Source organism: Anabrus simplex, chromosome 2 (genome assembly GCF_040414725.1).
Source record: "Anabrus simplex isolate iqAnaSimp1 chromosome 2, ASM4041472v1, whole genome shotgun sequence".
Lineage (NCBI taxonomy): Eukaryota > Metazoa > Arthropoda > Insecta > Orthoptera > Tettigoniidae > Anabrus > Anabrus simplex.
The window spans coordinates 153,417,647-153,436,137 of NC_090266.1; the positions used below are offsets into that span (position 1 = coordinate 153,417,647).

Genomic DNA, 18,491 nt, shown 5'->3' on the forward strand with positions numbered 1-18,491 from the left:
CGCACATAAACAGGGTTACCTCACGTGCTATGTCACTCCTCGGTTTACTCTACAGGTTTTCTGACATCACAGATGTAAATGCCCTCAGAGCATTCTACGTCTCCTGTATCTTACCTATTGTTGAATACGCCTCTCCAGTCTGGTCCATTTCTGCTTCTTCAAACCTCAGCCACTTTGACCGTGTACAATCTTTTTTCTGTGCTATTGTCAGAGCCAGGGTCCCTGCATGTCGCAATCTAAGCACTATCCAAGTGCTTGGGAAACTGAACCTCAAGACTCTTTCTGCTCGGAGGAAAGTAGCCGACCTAAAGCTGCCATACAAAGCAGTTAATGGTCTGTTTAGGTCTCCAGATTTAGCTTCCTTATTCCCCCTCCACGTCCCATCCCGTAATACCAGAATGAAGACCGTATTCCATACTCCTTACTGCCGGCTTTCTCTCACCCAAAGGTCCCTTTCGGTATGTATTCCAGCAATGTTTAATACATTATCTATCAACAACAACCTAGATCTCTTTGTAACGTTTCCTTCCTTCTGTCATGATATTTATCATATAACTTAATTTTCCTTCTTGTTCTTTCCCATTCTGCTCCTGTATTTACCGTAAATGTATTTTTCTTTGTTAATAACATTGTTTATGTAAATATGTATTATATAGAATTGTACAGTTTTCATTGTGTATATTTGTGTCCTTTTTAAATATTTATATATCTTTAATTTTAGATTCATATCTATTGTACATAGCTCAGATCGTTGTAATTCGGCGTTATGCTGTTGCTGATCCTGAATAAATAAATAAACAAATGTGATGGTGATGATTATGGAACTCTATTAGAATCTTCAAATTAATTTCAGAAATTTAGATGAATCTCCGTCGCTGTTTAATGAGTACTTCATTCAAGTGGTACCATGAATTTCAATCACTAGCCACTATTGGAGTAAGAATATTTCCAGACACGAATTCATCCTCCGGATATTATTGACGCGACCATGCTAAAAATAATGAATAAATTTATAAGGGCAGGATTCGTTGTAAATACTGTATATAAAAAGTACGTGTTACCTTGTGTGAATGTGGTGTGTGTGTTGTAATTATGAATATTTTCCATGTTTTTCCATTGTTTAATGTAATTTAATCTGGTCGTGCATTTATTGCAACGGCACGGGTTGTGTTCAGCGTTGTTTTGCCACCATGATGACTGGTTTAGCACACCTTAAGGAACAATTTCATGAGATTACTGTCGAGTAAGACCAGGCTAAGATTTAATTTACATTTTCTAAAGATTTAGGTGAAAAATCATCTCGTTATTTTTCAGCAAAGGCAAGCGATTTGTAAATTAATCTTCAACTAACTCACACGTGGATATGTGAAAATTTTCAATGCATTAATATTAAAATTTCAAAATATTTTCAAACGGACTTGAAACTTTAAATGCCATGCAAATATAAACTTAATGTTCACAAACGGCATAATCAACTTGAATTTAGGTGATAACGAGTAATGATAATCATCATTAATTGGAAATCTACTTAATTAGGAAAATGTGAATTATAATTACCATGAGAATTATTTAGTGAGATACACTAATTTATAAACACGATCGTGTGATGATAAAAGTAAAATGCTACACAGATGAGGTTAGAGATTAATAATAATTATAAATTTTAGAATTAATTTTGATTTTCCATCAGAGTTTCTACTGGTGTTACTAATGGACGTTATACACTTTAGTTATTGAAATTAATCAGAATTTAACATTGACCATGAGTTGAGACTGCTATACATTAATGGAACCCTAAGTTAATTTTACTGTGGAATAATAAGCTAGATAGCTGCCTACTAATTTTGTGTAAATCCTTATTGAAGTCTCTGGACAATTTCATTTAAATATTTTAATTTTTGAAGGCAGTGAAGGCCTAATCATTTGTCAATTTTCATTCCAGAACAGTAAAACTGGAGGACAAGGATTACATTTTGGTTGTTAATTGCTAGAAGAAGACCAGACATTATGTAAGATCATTGTGATTAAATCCTAACAAGGATATTTTTGTGTTTTTGGATGCTTATGTTAATAAATGTAAGAGTGTTGTTTCTAAAATTTTATTTCTTTGCTTAGTTGTCACCCCTTTTCTCTTAAATGCTTGTAAAAAAAACGGAAAGCCAGGAACGAACGGTCCACCCCGGGATCTCTCGCTCACTGGCTGGGCTTAGCTCAGCAATAATGGGAGCAGTACATCTGTGTTTCGTAGTTAAGAAATGTCCGCCTCTGTAGCGTAGGTCTACCGCAGCTCTGATGACGTCGCACAAATACGTGAATAGGCCTAGCTTCGTGTCCGACCCGCACGTTGCAAGCAGGCAGTCATGCTATATGTCTGTGTTTTTAGTTAATAATGTCCGCCAGCGTAATGGTTAGCACAATTAGTTGCTGTTCTCAGGAGTCTGACTTCAATTCCCGGTACCGTACTGCTAGAGATTTACGAATGGCAGGAAGGTTGATATGCGGTAAATGCGGTACATGTAACGCCCCTCCACTGGGGGTGTGTCTAAAAAGAGCTGTACCACCTTGGGATGAGGAAACGAGTTTACTTTAGTTGAGAAATATTCGCGCATTCGCGGTTATTGCTATTTATACAGCAAGCGAGATCATTAACAAAGTGGTCCTAAATATCTTGTTAACTCGGGCCAATATAGGTATAGCTATAATTGGAGAGAAGTAAGTTTAAAACGTGATAAAAGCTATCCAATTAAAACAATTGTTTTACTCGCCAACGTACGTAACAAATAATAATAATAATAATAATAATAATAATAATAATAATTTTATGTCCCCACGTACTCTTAGCGATTTTCGGAGACGCCAAACAAAACATACTTGGGTATGCGTTAATAGAACAAAGAGACAACGAACGTACGAAATTAAACATTATGGTAATAAAACGCATTACCGCCACACCTGTAGATATTCATAAATTCAGTATATTTTCCTGTTATTTATTTTTATTCTTTGCGTCAAGGAACTTTGGCACCATCAGGGCGATAATATACCTAACCTAAACAATGTGGTCTGTCTTATCTCATGGACAGCTGTTTATAAAATCCTGATGTGATAAATGTAGAAAACACACATGAAATGTACTTTAAAAAAGGGGTCTGTGTTTCAAAAGAATGTTTTCAGTTACTATGTATTACATTCGGAAGTACAACTCGTTAACATACGCTAGTTATCAGCTGATGGTTTGACAGACAGAACACCGGTTTGGCATGCCTTCTATAGACGGCTTTATTCGGAAGGAGTAGCTTCTGCTACATATACACCAACTGGGAATATAAGAGACCATCTCCAGAAACCATTAGGCAATAGATTCACACTGTTTAGACTCTATAGTCGGCAATGAAATGATTTTTAGAAGGTTCAAAAAGACGGGACCTTGTATGCTCTCGATTGCAGTGCATGGTTCAAAGCATGGCTGATCAGACTGACAAGATGGCAGCTCTACTGTATTTGATGGCAGTGAAGATAACATCACTTGGAATTCCCACACGCTGGTAGCACAGCAGGGAAGTTGACGGCGCAAGGCGATAATTCAAATGAAAGCAGTAATCAGATTTACTGTGTCGTAGGCCTACTGCTGAACTGACAGAAACAAATGACTGGCCATTAAGTTATTTTGTATCAATATTTAATTATATCACACAATAACGTTATCCCTTCGTTCTACGGGGTTGAGTATGAAGCGAGACGAATTTTCGTAGCAAGTTTTTACGGCCGTATGCCCTTCCTGACATCAACCTCACCAGAGGAATTAATGAGATGTAACGAATGACGTGATATAAGTGACTAAAACAGACTTTTATATGTATGGTAAATCTAGAAGTCGTGTTCACCATTTTAAGTTTTTTTACGTTTAGAAATACTGCCTTCCGACAAAAATAGCCAGTATAACTTAAATACATGCGAAATTTGTTAAATAATAGTATAGAATGTTTACACGTACAATTTATAGCTCTTTATAGCCTAGAAGTCGTGTTTGCTGCACAAAATTTTGAGGTTATCGCATACTGGACACCCCTTTACTATTTTTGGCTGTAAAAGTGGGAAAAAAAGGGTCTAATACGCGAGTAAATATGGTATGTTCGTGTTCCGATGCAGTCAATTTACAAAAAAATTGCAAATATTACTCCTATACCCACTTAAACTCTGTACATGTGCTGATGTACGATTACTACCATACAGTAACTTTTATTGATTTAAGGTAATTTATTCTACATTTACACAAACTGTGATTTGTTATATTGAGTAAAATTACATTGTCTAACAGGGACAGAATCTAGATTTCGATGAATGCACAGTGGAATACTAGGGCGGAGAGTTGCAAACAATTTATCCATGGAAAGTACATCCGTTTTGGGTATAAAGGAAGTTGTTCAAACACTTCCTAAGGCTATCTCATAAATTTTTATATTTACCAAGGACAGTATCCTCATGGTAAAAGATCACGATACAAAATCCTTGTATATGGACCATACTGAATATTTTAATTTTGTACATTATGTGTGTTTTTGCAACCATGTTTGTGGTCATATCTTTTTAAGATTCAGTTCTATTTGACATATATACAAGACATTCATTTTTAATGACACTATGCACTTCTTTAGACTATCTTGCTATAAATACATGAAGATGGCCATTTGCATTGGCCGAAAATAGTCCCAGTGAAGAACAAAAAATGGTGTAATTACGTGGTCAATAAAACTTTCATTAAGAAAATAACTGCATACCAGCCAACTTTCAAAAAGAGAAATCCGAAAGATCGTAAAGCAGAAAAATTTTCACAAAACGTGCATGCGTTCAAAGTCTTGAGACTTAATGAAAAATGACGGCAAGGGGGGAGATTATACACAATACTAATACAAGTCAAATATATGTTATGATCACCCCTGAAATTAAATACTGGTACTTACACGAAATTACATCTTGGTGAGTGCTCATCTGTTTCCACTTAACACTGGGAACATTCTTGATCGTATAAAACATGGAAATTAAGCAGAATATGTCTCCCTAAAGGACTGATAATATCCTCTCTTAGCTGAACTCATTACGAACACCACTAAAGATACTAATTGCTTACAAATTCGTCACACAATTCCACAAGTTTCAGAATTACCGCCAATGTTACTGTCACCCAAACACAAACAAGCCTTTCACAGCTGCTACGAAGCATGACGCAGTTACTAAAGTTGTTTTATATAAATTCACAGCCTGCCACTTTTCACGGATTTCTTTCCTTCAAAATCACAGCCTGCTACTTGTTTGGAAACATCTCCGTGAATGAAGTAGCAGTCGAGGTCGAAAAGATGACAAAAGTAAGGTGATAATCGATAATGTGATTATCGATACATTAACCGGTCTAATTTCAAACACTACATCTCGTATTACCAGCTACTATCGAAAGTTAAACAAATCTGATTTGACCGCAGAAAGCGAAACCAAGCGCGGATATTCAAAATCTGTACAATAACGTTGTTCATCCGTACAACCGTAAAACACACTCAAAATCCGAATATTTTACGGAAAAACCGGAATACTTGGCAGGTATGTAATGAATATTCTGGATGCTTAAACACAAAGCATCTATCATTATCAGCCATCTGAAATGCTAGATGGCAAATACAGGCACATCATCTCTCAACACCCACCAGGGTAACAAGACATTTAGGCCACCTTGTACAATATTCCCATGCCACTCCAAATGAATAAGCAGATGGTACAACACAATGAAGGAAACTGCAAGTTTTAATACAAACCATAAAAAATCAAAACCTGGTTTGTTAATTAACAACTTAATTCATTCTATACAGAAACTACTCACCTCATCATCTGAATCTTCCACATCATCTAACTTCCTTTTCCTTGGTTTTCCATCATCCCTACAGACAGAATGCAAGAAACATGAATCATGCTTATTAAGAACCATTGCATAGTTTACAAAAGAATTGTGATACAAGGATGATGATAGCAACAGTAGCAGCAACAGGAATAATAATGAGGAGGATAAGGGAAGCACTAAAAATAAAACACCTAAAAGTAAAATACAGCACATCATTGGTGTAGCTGGAGCGAGGGGGGGCCATGCCGAAGGGTAAGGTCAACAGACTGACTAGCCAGGTGGACTCGTGGCAATGACAGAGCAACGTTCTTTCAACATCTCGGATTCTATGCTAGAGTGGAGAGAAAACAGGACTTAAAGTTCATAACTATGCCTTTGCTGGCGAGATGTATTTACAGTGCACTGTACTTCCTGGTGTGGTCTAGAATAAATTTTTACTTTCATTGGCCTGTCTCAGGCTCATCTTTGGCTTTGACAATATGAAAATGGCAACATCATTCCTTATCCAGCCAGCTTTTTTATGAAAATATCGCTCATAGGATCGATTTGTGCATGCATATCAGTGGGCTTACCAGACTGATATGTAACAGCAACTTCTGGCATGGTGACGAAAGCTACCGGAAACTACCTCGCTCCTCATTTTCCTAGTATGGCTCTTCAGTGACGCCTAGGCTAAGATAGTTGTCGGCGGAGTTGTGGACGATCAAATCACCCATAAGACTGAATAACCATCATACAGGTATTTAAACAGAAAACATAAATGTTTATACTTCTCTATATATTTGAATGATTTGGTAGAATCTGATGTTCTTTTAAGAACAAAATATGTCATTCTGTTTTAAATAAGTTTTTTTTTTTTTTTTTCATGTACACCAGTGTTACCATGCGTTTTCTTTTCAGGTAGTTCATAAATTTAAGACTGAAAATTAGTTTTCGCAGACTGAAGAATCTATCAGTTATATACATTTTAACCTGTCAGCTCGGAGTGCCGGGCACTTTGCCATGCAGTGAACATCACGTTTGGTGGAGTGATGAGCACTGCTCGCATGGTACAGGCGTGTATTTTACTGAAATCTAGCGTTTACGATCGAAGCTGCTTGTTTTAACTTATTTCTCCTTGAAGCAGAAGGTTTGAGCTTTCGAATGATATATACACATTGATCCATATTTCACTGAAATTTGAGATATATTTCAAGGAATGTTGATCTCGGCCACCATGGTTACCATGGATTTTGTCTGCTATCTGGCAACTACTATGCACACTTTTTTAAATTATACCTTCATTTCTTCTCTGGGAACAACCAGACCGTTAACATAATCATAAATTATGTCTATTGTGGGCTCTCAAGCCTCTTTTTTTTTTTTTTTTTCCAGTCTTTCTACCGTATCACCCACTGCCTTGCATTCTGTTGATCGTGAGTGGAGATGGCTTCTACAAGAAACTGCAGGTAATGGAGCGTGCAAATAGAAGATGTCTTAGGAGAACAGTTAGGTGCTTCTGATGAAAGACTGTTAGATTCAGATGATAAAAAAGTAAACTTGTGTGTCCTCATCCCCAGGTGGTGCAGCTTTTTTCAGGCACACCCCCGTTGAAGGTGAGCTGCATGTACCATTTTAACCACATACAAGCCCTCCTGCAGTTCTTAAATTTCTGGCAGTACCGGGAATCGAACCTGGACCCCCCGAGGACGGCAGCGGCATTCCGTCTTCAAACGTAGCCCCTCCAAGGTCACAGTAGGAACAGATTTTGACAACAGCAAGGATATGGGGAAGCTCCTTTTTTATTAGCAAGAGGCAATCAGCTTCAAGTTTCCGTAAATAACCCAATTTCAAGATTATATAAGTTCAAAAACAAATAGCAGCCACCTTGGAGGGAGTGAAAGAAGTGACCTCTTAACAATATCCAGAACAGTGTCAAAGGAAAGTCATACATTTTTAAAAAAAAGTTTTACTTGAAGACAAGCAAAATGTTTTAGTGAAAAAGTGTCGGAAACTTTTTAACAACTGTTCAAATGAATAGAAATAGTTTTTAAAATAGGCTAACTCTAAGTATATCCATTCCATCTCATTTCACTAACCCATTTAACCATCACATTGTTTATAATTCATTTTAATTCAATTCTAATTTACGTAATATTTAAGAACAAGGTACCTGATTATAATGTACTTAAAGATAAACACTTAGTGAATCACCTAAGCTATATAAACAGCTGAAGATGTTCCAAAAAAGAACGAAACATGCACTGTGTGTAATTAATTAATTTGGTAAAATACAAATATAAGTATCAAAAAGGTGGAAGATTTTTATTGTTATAAGTCTTTGTAATAGAATTTGATAAGGAAAATGAAGCTGATTTCTTGCAAACATACCAGTTAGTCAAGCAGCTCGTCTCCTTTCTCCCAAGTCTTCCCAGAACAAACTTTGTAAACAGTTTTGTAATGCTATTCTTTTGTTGGAAATCGCCCAGAATAAATCAAGCTGCTTTTCTTTGGATTTTTTCCAGTTCTTGAATCAAGTAATCCTGGTGAGCGTGCCAAACACTGGAACCATACTCTAGTTGGGGTCCTACCAGAGACTTATATGTCCTCTCCTTTACACCCTTACTACATAACCATGTGCAGAGATCTGTACCCTTTATTTACAATCATATTTATGTGATTACCCCAATGAAGATTTTTTTAATATTAATACCTAGGTATTTACAATGATCCCTAAAGGGAACTTTCACCCCATCAATGCAGTAATTAAAACAGAGGACTTTTCCTATTTCTGAAACTCACAACCTGACTGTTAACCCCGTTTATCATCGTAGCATTGCCTACCTCCTATCTCACATCATCTCCTGAATCCAGGATATCTGCTATATATCTTGCTGGAATCCTACAAGTTGGACTTCAGTGGAATAACTTTTCCTAAACCCAAACTGCCTTGTATCAAACCGATTATTAATTTTGCAAACATGTCTAATACAAACACAAAGAATGCTTTCCCAAAGCTTACATACAATTCATGTCAAACTGACTGGCCTGTAATTTTCAGCTTTATGTCTATCTCCCTTTCCTTTATACACGGGGGCTACTGTAGCAACTCTCCTTTCATTTGGTATAGTTCCTTCGTGCAAACAATAATCAAATAAGTACTTCAGATATGGTACTATATTCCAAACCCATTGTCTTTAGTATATCCCCCGAAACCAAATCAATTCCAGCAGCTTTTCTAGTTTTCATTCCAACCCATTGTCTTTAGTATATCCCACGAAACCTAATCAATTCCAGCAGCTTTACTAGTTTTCATCTTCTGTATCTTACTGTAAATGTCATTGCTTTCATAGGTAAATTTTAATACTTATTTAGTATTAGTCACCTCTATCTGGACATTATCCTTGTAACCAACAATCCTTACATACTGCTGACTGAATACCTCTGCCTTTTGATGATCCTCACATTCACACTCCCCTTGTTTATTAATGATTCCTGGAATATCCTTCTTGGAACCTGTTTCTGCCGTAAAGTAAAAATACATACTCTTCCATTTTTCACTGAAATTTGCACGGCCGCCACTTATGCTTGCCATCATGTTATCCTTAGTTGACTTTTTTGCTGGATTCAATTTCCTAGCAAGTTCTTTCAATTTCGCCTTACTTCCACAGCCATTTCTAACTATTTCTTTCCAACCTGCACCTCCTTAGTCTCTTTACTTCTCTGTTATAATATAGTGGATCTTTATTATTCCCTAACACCTTTAAAGGTACAAACCTATTTCCACATTCCTCAACAACTGCTTTAAACCCATCCCAGAGTCCGTTTACATTTTTATTTACCATTTTCCACTGATCATAGTTACTTATTAAAAACTCCCCTCATGAATGTTTTATCAGCCATATGGCACTGCCTGATAGTCCTGATTTAATATATTCCTTTCCTTCACATTTATTTTTAACTACCACAAAAACAGCTCTGTGATCACTAATACCATCTATTACTTCGGTTTCTCTATAGAGCTCATCTTGTTTTACCAACACCACATCCAGAATATTCTTCCCGCTAGTTGGTTCCATCACTTTCTGATCAGATGCCCCTCCCATATTAACTTAACTAGCTGATGTACCTGTGCTTCGCTACGGGATTCTCAGAAAGACTGTCTTTGTGGTTTTCCTAACTACAATTAACTTGGGCCATTACAAAAACATCAGGAGGAATATAGGGATTAAAAACAATGTTATATAAAATACTCGCTCAAATGAAAAACTGCGCATTTTCTCACTTTTAACGAACAGTACTACGATGATGCCGATCTAACAGTCCAAAGTTACAGAGCTCGAATGACCAGGCCGCAGACAGCCGTGAACATTCCTCTGCCATTGTTCCGTTAAATATACACACTGCTCATTCCAATCAGTTCCTCGGGGTAGGGATTGAACAGCTCGAATGCTATGATGAACCAGTTTGTTACGTACCAGTAGTATCAGAAAATTTATGAACCAGAGGAATGGCATGCTTAAGAAGAAAGTGACATAACTTCCCGGCTACTTCCCGCCAATATTCAGGCAGACTGTTATACTCGGTACGACCAGGCAAGTTGGCCGTGCGGTTAGGGGCGGACAGCTGTGAGTTTGCATCCAGGAGGTAGTGGGTTCGAAAACCACTGTCGACAGCCCTGAAGATGTTCTTCCGTGGTCTCCCATTTTCACGCCAGGCAAGTGCAGGGGGTGTACCGTAATTAACGCCAGGGCCACTTCCTTTCCACTCCGAGCCCTTTCGTGTTCCATCGTCGCTATGAGTCCTATCTGTGTCGGCGCGACGTAAAGCAAATTTTGAAAAACTTGGTATACAGTAGTAATCCCATCTAACGGACATGACTGGCAACAGAATGCAAAAAGCACATCACAACAAACAATGGTCAGTGTAATGTTATTGCTATTCAATGTTATGATCTTTCTGTATTGTAGGCCTTCACATTTAGTTTTCTTTCGAGTCTGTGATATTAGGGTGTCTTGCGAAATTATTTATAGCGTACACTGTAGTTCCTTATTCCCAGACTTTACATAACGATTTTCATTAAATTCTGTTTAGACATTTTCTCGTGACTTGGCGATGAAATCGACTTAGCAACAAAAATCCAAATTCATAACATAACATAAAAATAGACCTTCCCTTAAACTACCAGTTCCTTCAACGCGAATACGATTATTTATGGCCTAGGCTGTAGAGGCTTATTTCCCGACTTTGCATACCGATTTTCAATAAGATAGCACCACTAATAACAAATATTTGAGAATTAAAATTTAGGCCTTCCCCTAAACTATCATTTCTCTCAGCGTAAACAAGATTATTTATGGCCTAGATTGTAGCAACATATTCCAAGGCACTACATACCGATTTTCATTAAATTCTCTTCAGCCGTTTTCTCGTGATGCGTGTACATACATACACACAGACATTACAGAAAATTAAAAAGTGCATTTCCTTGCTACTATTGACACGACTGATACAGAAATACCATCCTTTTTAAATTCTGAGCAATGTGCAGACAAAAAACTTATTTTATATATAGATTACACATTTCAGGCCTTCCCCTAAACTACCATTTCACTCAGTGTGAATAAAATAATTGATGGCCTAGATTATAGCGACTTATTTCCCGACTTTGCAAACCAATTTTCGTGAAGATACGATCACTAATATAATAAATACTTGAGAATTAAATTTAAGGCCTTCCCCTAAACTGCCACGTTTCTCTGCGTGAATACAATATTTATGGCCTAGATTATATAGACTTATTACCCTGACATTGCATACCGATTGTCATTAAGACACGACCACTAATAAATATTTGAGAATTAAATTTCAGGCCTTCCCCTAAACTACCATTTCACTCAGCATGATTAAAATAATTTATAGCCTAGATTGTAGCGGTTCATCATCCGACTTTACATTCCGATTTTCATTAAAATCTCTTCAGCCGTTTTCTCGTGATGTGTGTACATCCATACATACAGACAGACAGACAGACAGACAGAAATTACGGAAAAGTAAAAAATGCATTTTTTGTTACTGTGGACATGACCGATACAGAAATACTACTCTTTTCAAATTCTGAGCAATGTAAAGACAAAACTCTTATTTTATATATATAGATTTGCCATTTGTTGGGCATGTTTCCTGTCGTTCGCATTACCTTCCCAATTGACATTTGTTAAATTGAAATCACCCGCTAAAATCACGTTCCTTTCCTTATCCTTTCACACATAGCTGATTATCTTATCAAATAATTCTGAATCAGCGTCAGTACTACCCTTTCCTGGCCTGTACACTCCGAAGACTTCAAGTTGCCTATTATCTTTAGATATGAGCCTTACCCCTAGAATTTTCTGTTTGTTATCTTCAACTTTTTCGTAGCTTACAAATTCTTCTTTCAGCAGAATGAATACTCCCCCTATTACCATTCCTATCCTATCTCTACGATACAACCTCCAGTTCCGTGAGAAAATTCCTGCATCCATTATATCATTTCTCAGCCATGAGTCAACTCCTATCACAATATCTGGTAAGTATATATCCAGTAAATTACTTAATTCTATTCCTTTCTTCACAATGCTCTACAGTTGAGCACTAACATTTTTATGTCATCCCTACTTGATTTCCAGTTCCCTGTTCCCTTAACACCGCTCCCTAGGCCAACCCGTTTCCCTGATTGTACCTCCCTATAACCCTTGTAAACAAATTTAATTTCTTATATGTACCACTGCGGTTTACATGAAGGCCATCTGAGCGCAGATCCCCATCTCCTACCCATCCATTAGGATCTAGAAATCTAACTCCCAGTTTCCCACATACCCACTCCATAGTCTCATTTAAATATCCAATCACCTTCCAGTCAGTATCTCTCCTACACAGCATTCCACTGATAACACACATCCCCAACTATGTTGGTACTTATACCTGCTTGTCTTACGTTGTTAGTACCAACGTGAAACACTACCACCTTCTCCTTTCCCTCCTCCTTCTCTTCTACTTTCCTCTACATTTGCCTTAAATTCTTGGATAACACACTACCCTGGTACCCTTTTCCCCACACACTTTTATGACGTGTCTAACGATGGAATCCCCCATGAACAGAACCTCAACCCTACTCACCTCATTTGAGCCCCTCCCCTTCTGGTCAGCCCTATCTTCCCTGACAGCTGCAGAAGCTACTTCCACGTCCCTTTACTCCATCCCATGACTCTGTTCCACCTGTCTTTTCCTATCCACTACTCCAAGTTTCCCTTTCCTACCTCTTCCGTTTCTCCTGCTTCCACAGATCTCAGCAACAGTTCCCTGTTCCTCATCTTCCCCCGGTTGTTCTACCTGCAGTGACTCATACCGATTTCTCAGACACCTGTCCTAAATACAAAGTATGTTACAAGTGTTTATTTATATATCCACCTATTCAATACAAAGAGATCTTTTTAGAAATTAAATATTATTATAAAATGTTAAGGGACATGTTTCGCCCATATTAAGGGCATCATCAGCCTCAAATTCAAACCTGATACTGAATGGACCCCTCAGCCTGCAATCTCCTTCCCCTTAAAACATTAGACCACCTGTCTTCTACAATTCCCCCCTTTCTTTCCCATCCCTCTTTTACGCCTACTGTATCCTGTATATTGTTTGAGGGAGGCCTACTTTGCTTCCTGTCCTCTGTGAGAATCCTAATTATCTCCCTCAAGCTCTCCAACTCCTCCCTCATACTCCTTAATGCCTGGCCACACCCACAGTTCCTACACTTACGTGTAGCACGAGTACGGCATCACAGGTATAGAAAAGCAAATCAAGAAGGAAGACGTTTGATGACTGAAGAAGCCCTCAATCACAAGCTAAGTAAATACCAAGTTTCGCAGTGTTCAATCTCATTGTATTGCAGTGTGTAAATGAACTGAATTATCAAAGACTTTGCGAGAGACTATCTAACCAAGAGCTATGATTGTACTTGTACAAAGATTTTCAAGATTCATAATTGTATATTTTGTATCAGTACAGTGTGTGTGTATTTGAGATAATACATGTGAAGGGAACTGTGTGTGTTGTAAAGTTGATATTGTCATTTTTAAATTCAGCTCCCGAAAAATCGAACCCAGGTCCCTAGCCGGACGAATCCTTAGGATCACACCAATGCAACCTTAACATATTTTACTTATATCTCGTTAATCATTACAATTAGCCATCAACATTTTCATCCACATTTTGCAGTTATGACATATTTTAATAAATGGTAAATAAACAAGTTCTGCTGTAAAAATCAAACCTAGTCAGTCTACAGCCATCGTAGAAATTGCCACATAAGACTGCTGATTCATATTCAAGGTATTCATCAAATGCAGACGTGTCTGGATTAAAATATACAATGCTATGTCCTAAACTATAAATGGAATCAACTCTAGTCAGAAAAATTGAAAAAGAAAAGAAATAACTCAAGCCATTACAAATATAAAAAGTAGCACAATTTTTTACTACTCACCTTTTAGTATCCTCCTTATGATTCACACGAGTTCCTGATCCAGATTCCTCTTTTGCTTCATTGGCATCATCTTTCTTGTCACTTTTGTCTCCAGTTTTATTAGCTGGACGAGACATCCTGTTCCGTGGAGGTGCAGTAGCTTTCTTCCTATCAGGTAAGCGCTTGGGAAGAAGTGGACGCGGACCTCGCATTCCCTGAAATATATATCTTTTTGAACCAAATGTGAATGGTGACAAAATTATTTCTGTTGAAAAAAACATTGGAGCACATAATTAAAGATATGATTGGTTCTTCTACACAGCAACTGCATACCTTGTTAACCAAACCCTTTCCTACCTACGGTGGCACTCAGTTCATCTGGAGAAACGTGTGTTTGATTCCCGATATCAAAGTCGAAATATTCAGAAACAAGGCTCACTTCTGCAGAGATGTATGGCCCTGGGGCTCACACTGTCTTCTACAGAAATAAGCAATTCCTGGAGTCAAATGGGGTCTGACAGAGAGTTCACCACCTTACGCTCCTTAATTCAGAGGTTACGTACAGTGGAAGCCTTTATCTTCCACAACTTTCCACGGCTTTCAAGGTCTGTAAGGAGATGGCTTTGCTGTACTTTCCAAAACAGACCAATTTAATTCAAATTAAAATGTAACAGAATTATGCCCCATCCAGCCGTATTACGGGAAGTTACGAGTAGTTAAATGTCCCCTGAAAAGGTTACCATGCTATTGCAGGGTAAAATGAATAATGAAGCTGCAATCTTAAGGTTTCTCACCTAGCCATATTTTATGAGTTTACTCCTCCCCTTTGAAATTAGTCTTCACCATAATGCAGTAGTTTCCTTGGTATATTTGCTGGAAAGGAAATAGTGCCTTATCCCCAAATAATATTGCTTTAAAGGACTCCTCAACCAGAGCTACTTTTAAGGACATCAACATAAAAATGGCAAGGTGCTAACAGCTGGACCACCTGGATCAAGGTTTCTTTCAAAGAGATGTTACTCATCTATCACTCACCAATTTCTTCTCGCTTGTGACAGAGCCTGGCTTCCCAGATATTGGGTCCAGGTTGGTAAGAGAGAAAATCTATATCATTCTATGAAAACCTTAACCCTTTGCCCTCAAATATTTTCCTAGCCATAATGTCTCTCAAACTGTAATTATTTCTGTCAGTTTTTGCCATACTAGAAGATGTGTAACAAAATACTTATTTACATATTTACAACACATTTGTACAGGTTCAAAATGCAAAAATATTGTACACAAAGACATAAGAAAGACACAGATAGGCTTTTGCCCACATTTTCACTGGAATTTCCGGAGGGTGTGATACTTTCCGAAGTACAGTCCTGGGTGAAGTTCTTGTTGCTTCTCACAGGTTTTTGATGAAGTGAACTGTTTCTTGCCTCCCCAACTCAACCTTCCTATTGCTGCAAACCTTGCAGTCCTTCTACTGTGACTTCCCTCCATGAACATCATATAGACTGCTTTTGAAGTGGTTTCTCTGAACGTTTAGTTTTGCATATTCATTAGTCTCATTCATAATGGAGGTTAGTAGCTGGTCCATAAAAAAATAACTGCGAGTACTGTAATTCTGTAACAGGTCTACTGCCATGGTTTACAAATCCACTTACTGACCTAAAAAGAGAACTTAGGCAGTACTACATCACCTGTAATCCATGATTTCCAAAGCAGTATTAGAATTTTGTACATGCCGATAAGGTTCGGGTCGCGGCAACACATTATCACCTTCCCCAACATTACACGCATCGCTGCCATTATTATCACTTTCTGAAACATCACTTTCATCACTTGCCTCGAAACGTTCATCACTTTCATGGTCATTATCCATAAATTCAGTTGAAATTGCAACCAATATTTCATCCCCCGTCAAGCCGGGCGCGGCCATTTTCCCGTGATCGCTTTCCATTGAGCATATACATAACGAAGGAAACAAGAGTCATATTACCTTCGCATTCTAAAAGTTGTTGTCTGAAATTGGTTCTCACAGTGCCCAGAAAATAGCAGAACTCATTGAATAATAAACAGAAGTCATAATGTACTCCACAGGGTAGTTATGCGACGCAAAAGTGTGTGTCGAACAGAGCGTTAGCGCTGAACAGCGGCTGTCAACCAGTCGTCGACACGCGAGCGGAAAGAGTTAAGAAAGTAATCATTCGCATGAACGGAACTAATTTTCTGAAAAGTGGTGATCTAAATAAAAGAGTTAAAAAATTACCTAACTTTATACCTACCTTTGGCAAACTAACAACAAAAATGTGATAGAATTACAACAGTTCACAATATATTCAAGTTTGCAGGCACATTTTTTCCCTTTTAGGTATTAGGATATCCACAAATCACACTAGCGCTACGGGGTGAGGATAGTTCATAGATGATGGGATCCATAGGGGCAAAGATGTATATTCATATCACTAAGCAGGAGTGGCAACTACCCAGCTACCACCAACACCAAGATGGAAGGGAAAAGTCTCAAAAAAATGTCAACAGCATCGAAGAAGCATTTAAAGGACATCTACAAGAAGACAAAAATGTGAGGAATTTTACCAGCACAGATTAACTGGCTACCCGTCAAATGCATCAACAAGTGACAATGAGGATGAGGAGTGCATTAACACTGAAAATATTGAAAAAGCTGCCTATATGGGAAAGTAAATTAAAAATCAGGAAAAAGAAAGGGGTTAAGAATTCAGAATAAAAAGCTTGAAGAAGGAGTACCAAAAAAAAAAAGGTATATCTGAAATATCTCAAAAGCTGAAATGAAGGTGATAGAATAGTGTATAAAAATGTAATGCAGTTAGGCAAATTAACAAGCAACAACATCAGCACTCATGGGAGAATTTAATCAGTTAGACAGAAAACAATATGCAGTGCCCAAAGAGAGTTTCCCATATTCCATAGCTCATTCCACGTTAAGGAAACAGTATTCCTCATATGGACCTACAAGGAGTGAACACACCCCCTGATACACCCATAATTCCTCGTGATTAAGGTATATTATATAGTACATTGTAATGTATTACCAAAAATAGATAAAAAGGATGAGGCATTTTTGCCCTTGAGTTATTAAAATAACTACATAACATTTTCTTTTTTCATAAATACATTTGTAGGGAGGAAACCCAATGGCAGGAACAGCCATTGCTGCGTTGCCTTCCTTCATTTTCCTTATACAGTAAAACCTCGTTAATTCGAAGTCGTTGGGACTAAAAAATCGGACTTCGAATTACGTGATTTATAATTAACCGCCAATTCGTAATTCAGATGTACCAACCATTGCCGCGTTACAAAATATTCTAAGGCCCGTTACAGCATGCAGTTAACCTTGATTCTCAGTTTATACCTTTCAAATACCATGAATATCTAAGAAGGTGCATTTACAGTATTTAAGTAATGCACTTGGATATTTCACTGGCAAACATAACCTCACGCAGCGAAAGGGGGGGGGGGGGAAGCACGATTCAAAGATGAGGAGAAATCTATGCTGGCTCCCATGTGCAAGTGCTTTATTCATTGGATTACTATACTGTATGCATTTCAGATGCCTTGTATTTACACAGGAAGTACCCAATGCCCTTCAAATCAAAGTTTCCTACGACTCTATCCTTGTATTTCCCGCCATGGCACTTCTTTCGTACTTCAGAAATGTAAACACTTGCCACGTTACAAAGTATTCTAAGACCCATTAATACATGCAATCACCTCTATTCACAGTTTAAACCTTTCAAATGCCATAGAAAAAACTATTTCCGAAATGTATCCAACAAGGTGAATTTACAATGTTCAGATAATGCATTTGGATAAATCACTGAAAAACCACCTCACGCAACGAAAGAAAAAAACGAGGATAAATTATGCTGGTTCCCCTGTGCAAATGCATTGTTTTTTTTTATTTCTGTACTGTCTCTATTTTTAGATGCTTTGAAATGGCATAGAAAGTGCCCGACGCTCTTAAAACATTGTGGCTTATCTGACTTTCCTATGACGAGGGGATAAAATGTCTCATTTCCATGTGCATTGCAATGCACTACAATGACCCCCATCCCCCATCCTTGTACGATTCGCCGGCTGGCACTTACTCCT

The 18,491-nt window shown here is 37.7% G+C and overlaps 1 protein-coding gene across 1 annotated transcript in view; it reads right to left on the bottom strand.

Annotated features, from left to right (window-relative positions):
- LOC136863945 (zinc finger protein on ecdysone puffs) overlaps nucleotides 1–18,491 on the bottom strand; it is a 259,166-nt gene that overhangs the window by 143,750 nt on the left and 96,925 nt on the right. The window contains exons 4-5 of the mRNA XM_067140395.2: nucleotides 14,391–14,584; nucleotides 5,870–5,927 (exon numbers count right to left, since the gene is read on the bottom strand). Of these exons, the coding sequence (XP_066996496.2) occupies nucleotides 5,870–5,927; nucleotides 14,391–14,584 (252 nt within the window). The remainder of the gene's footprint in view (nucleotides 1–5,869; nucleotides 5,928–14,390; nucleotides 14,585–18,491) is intronic.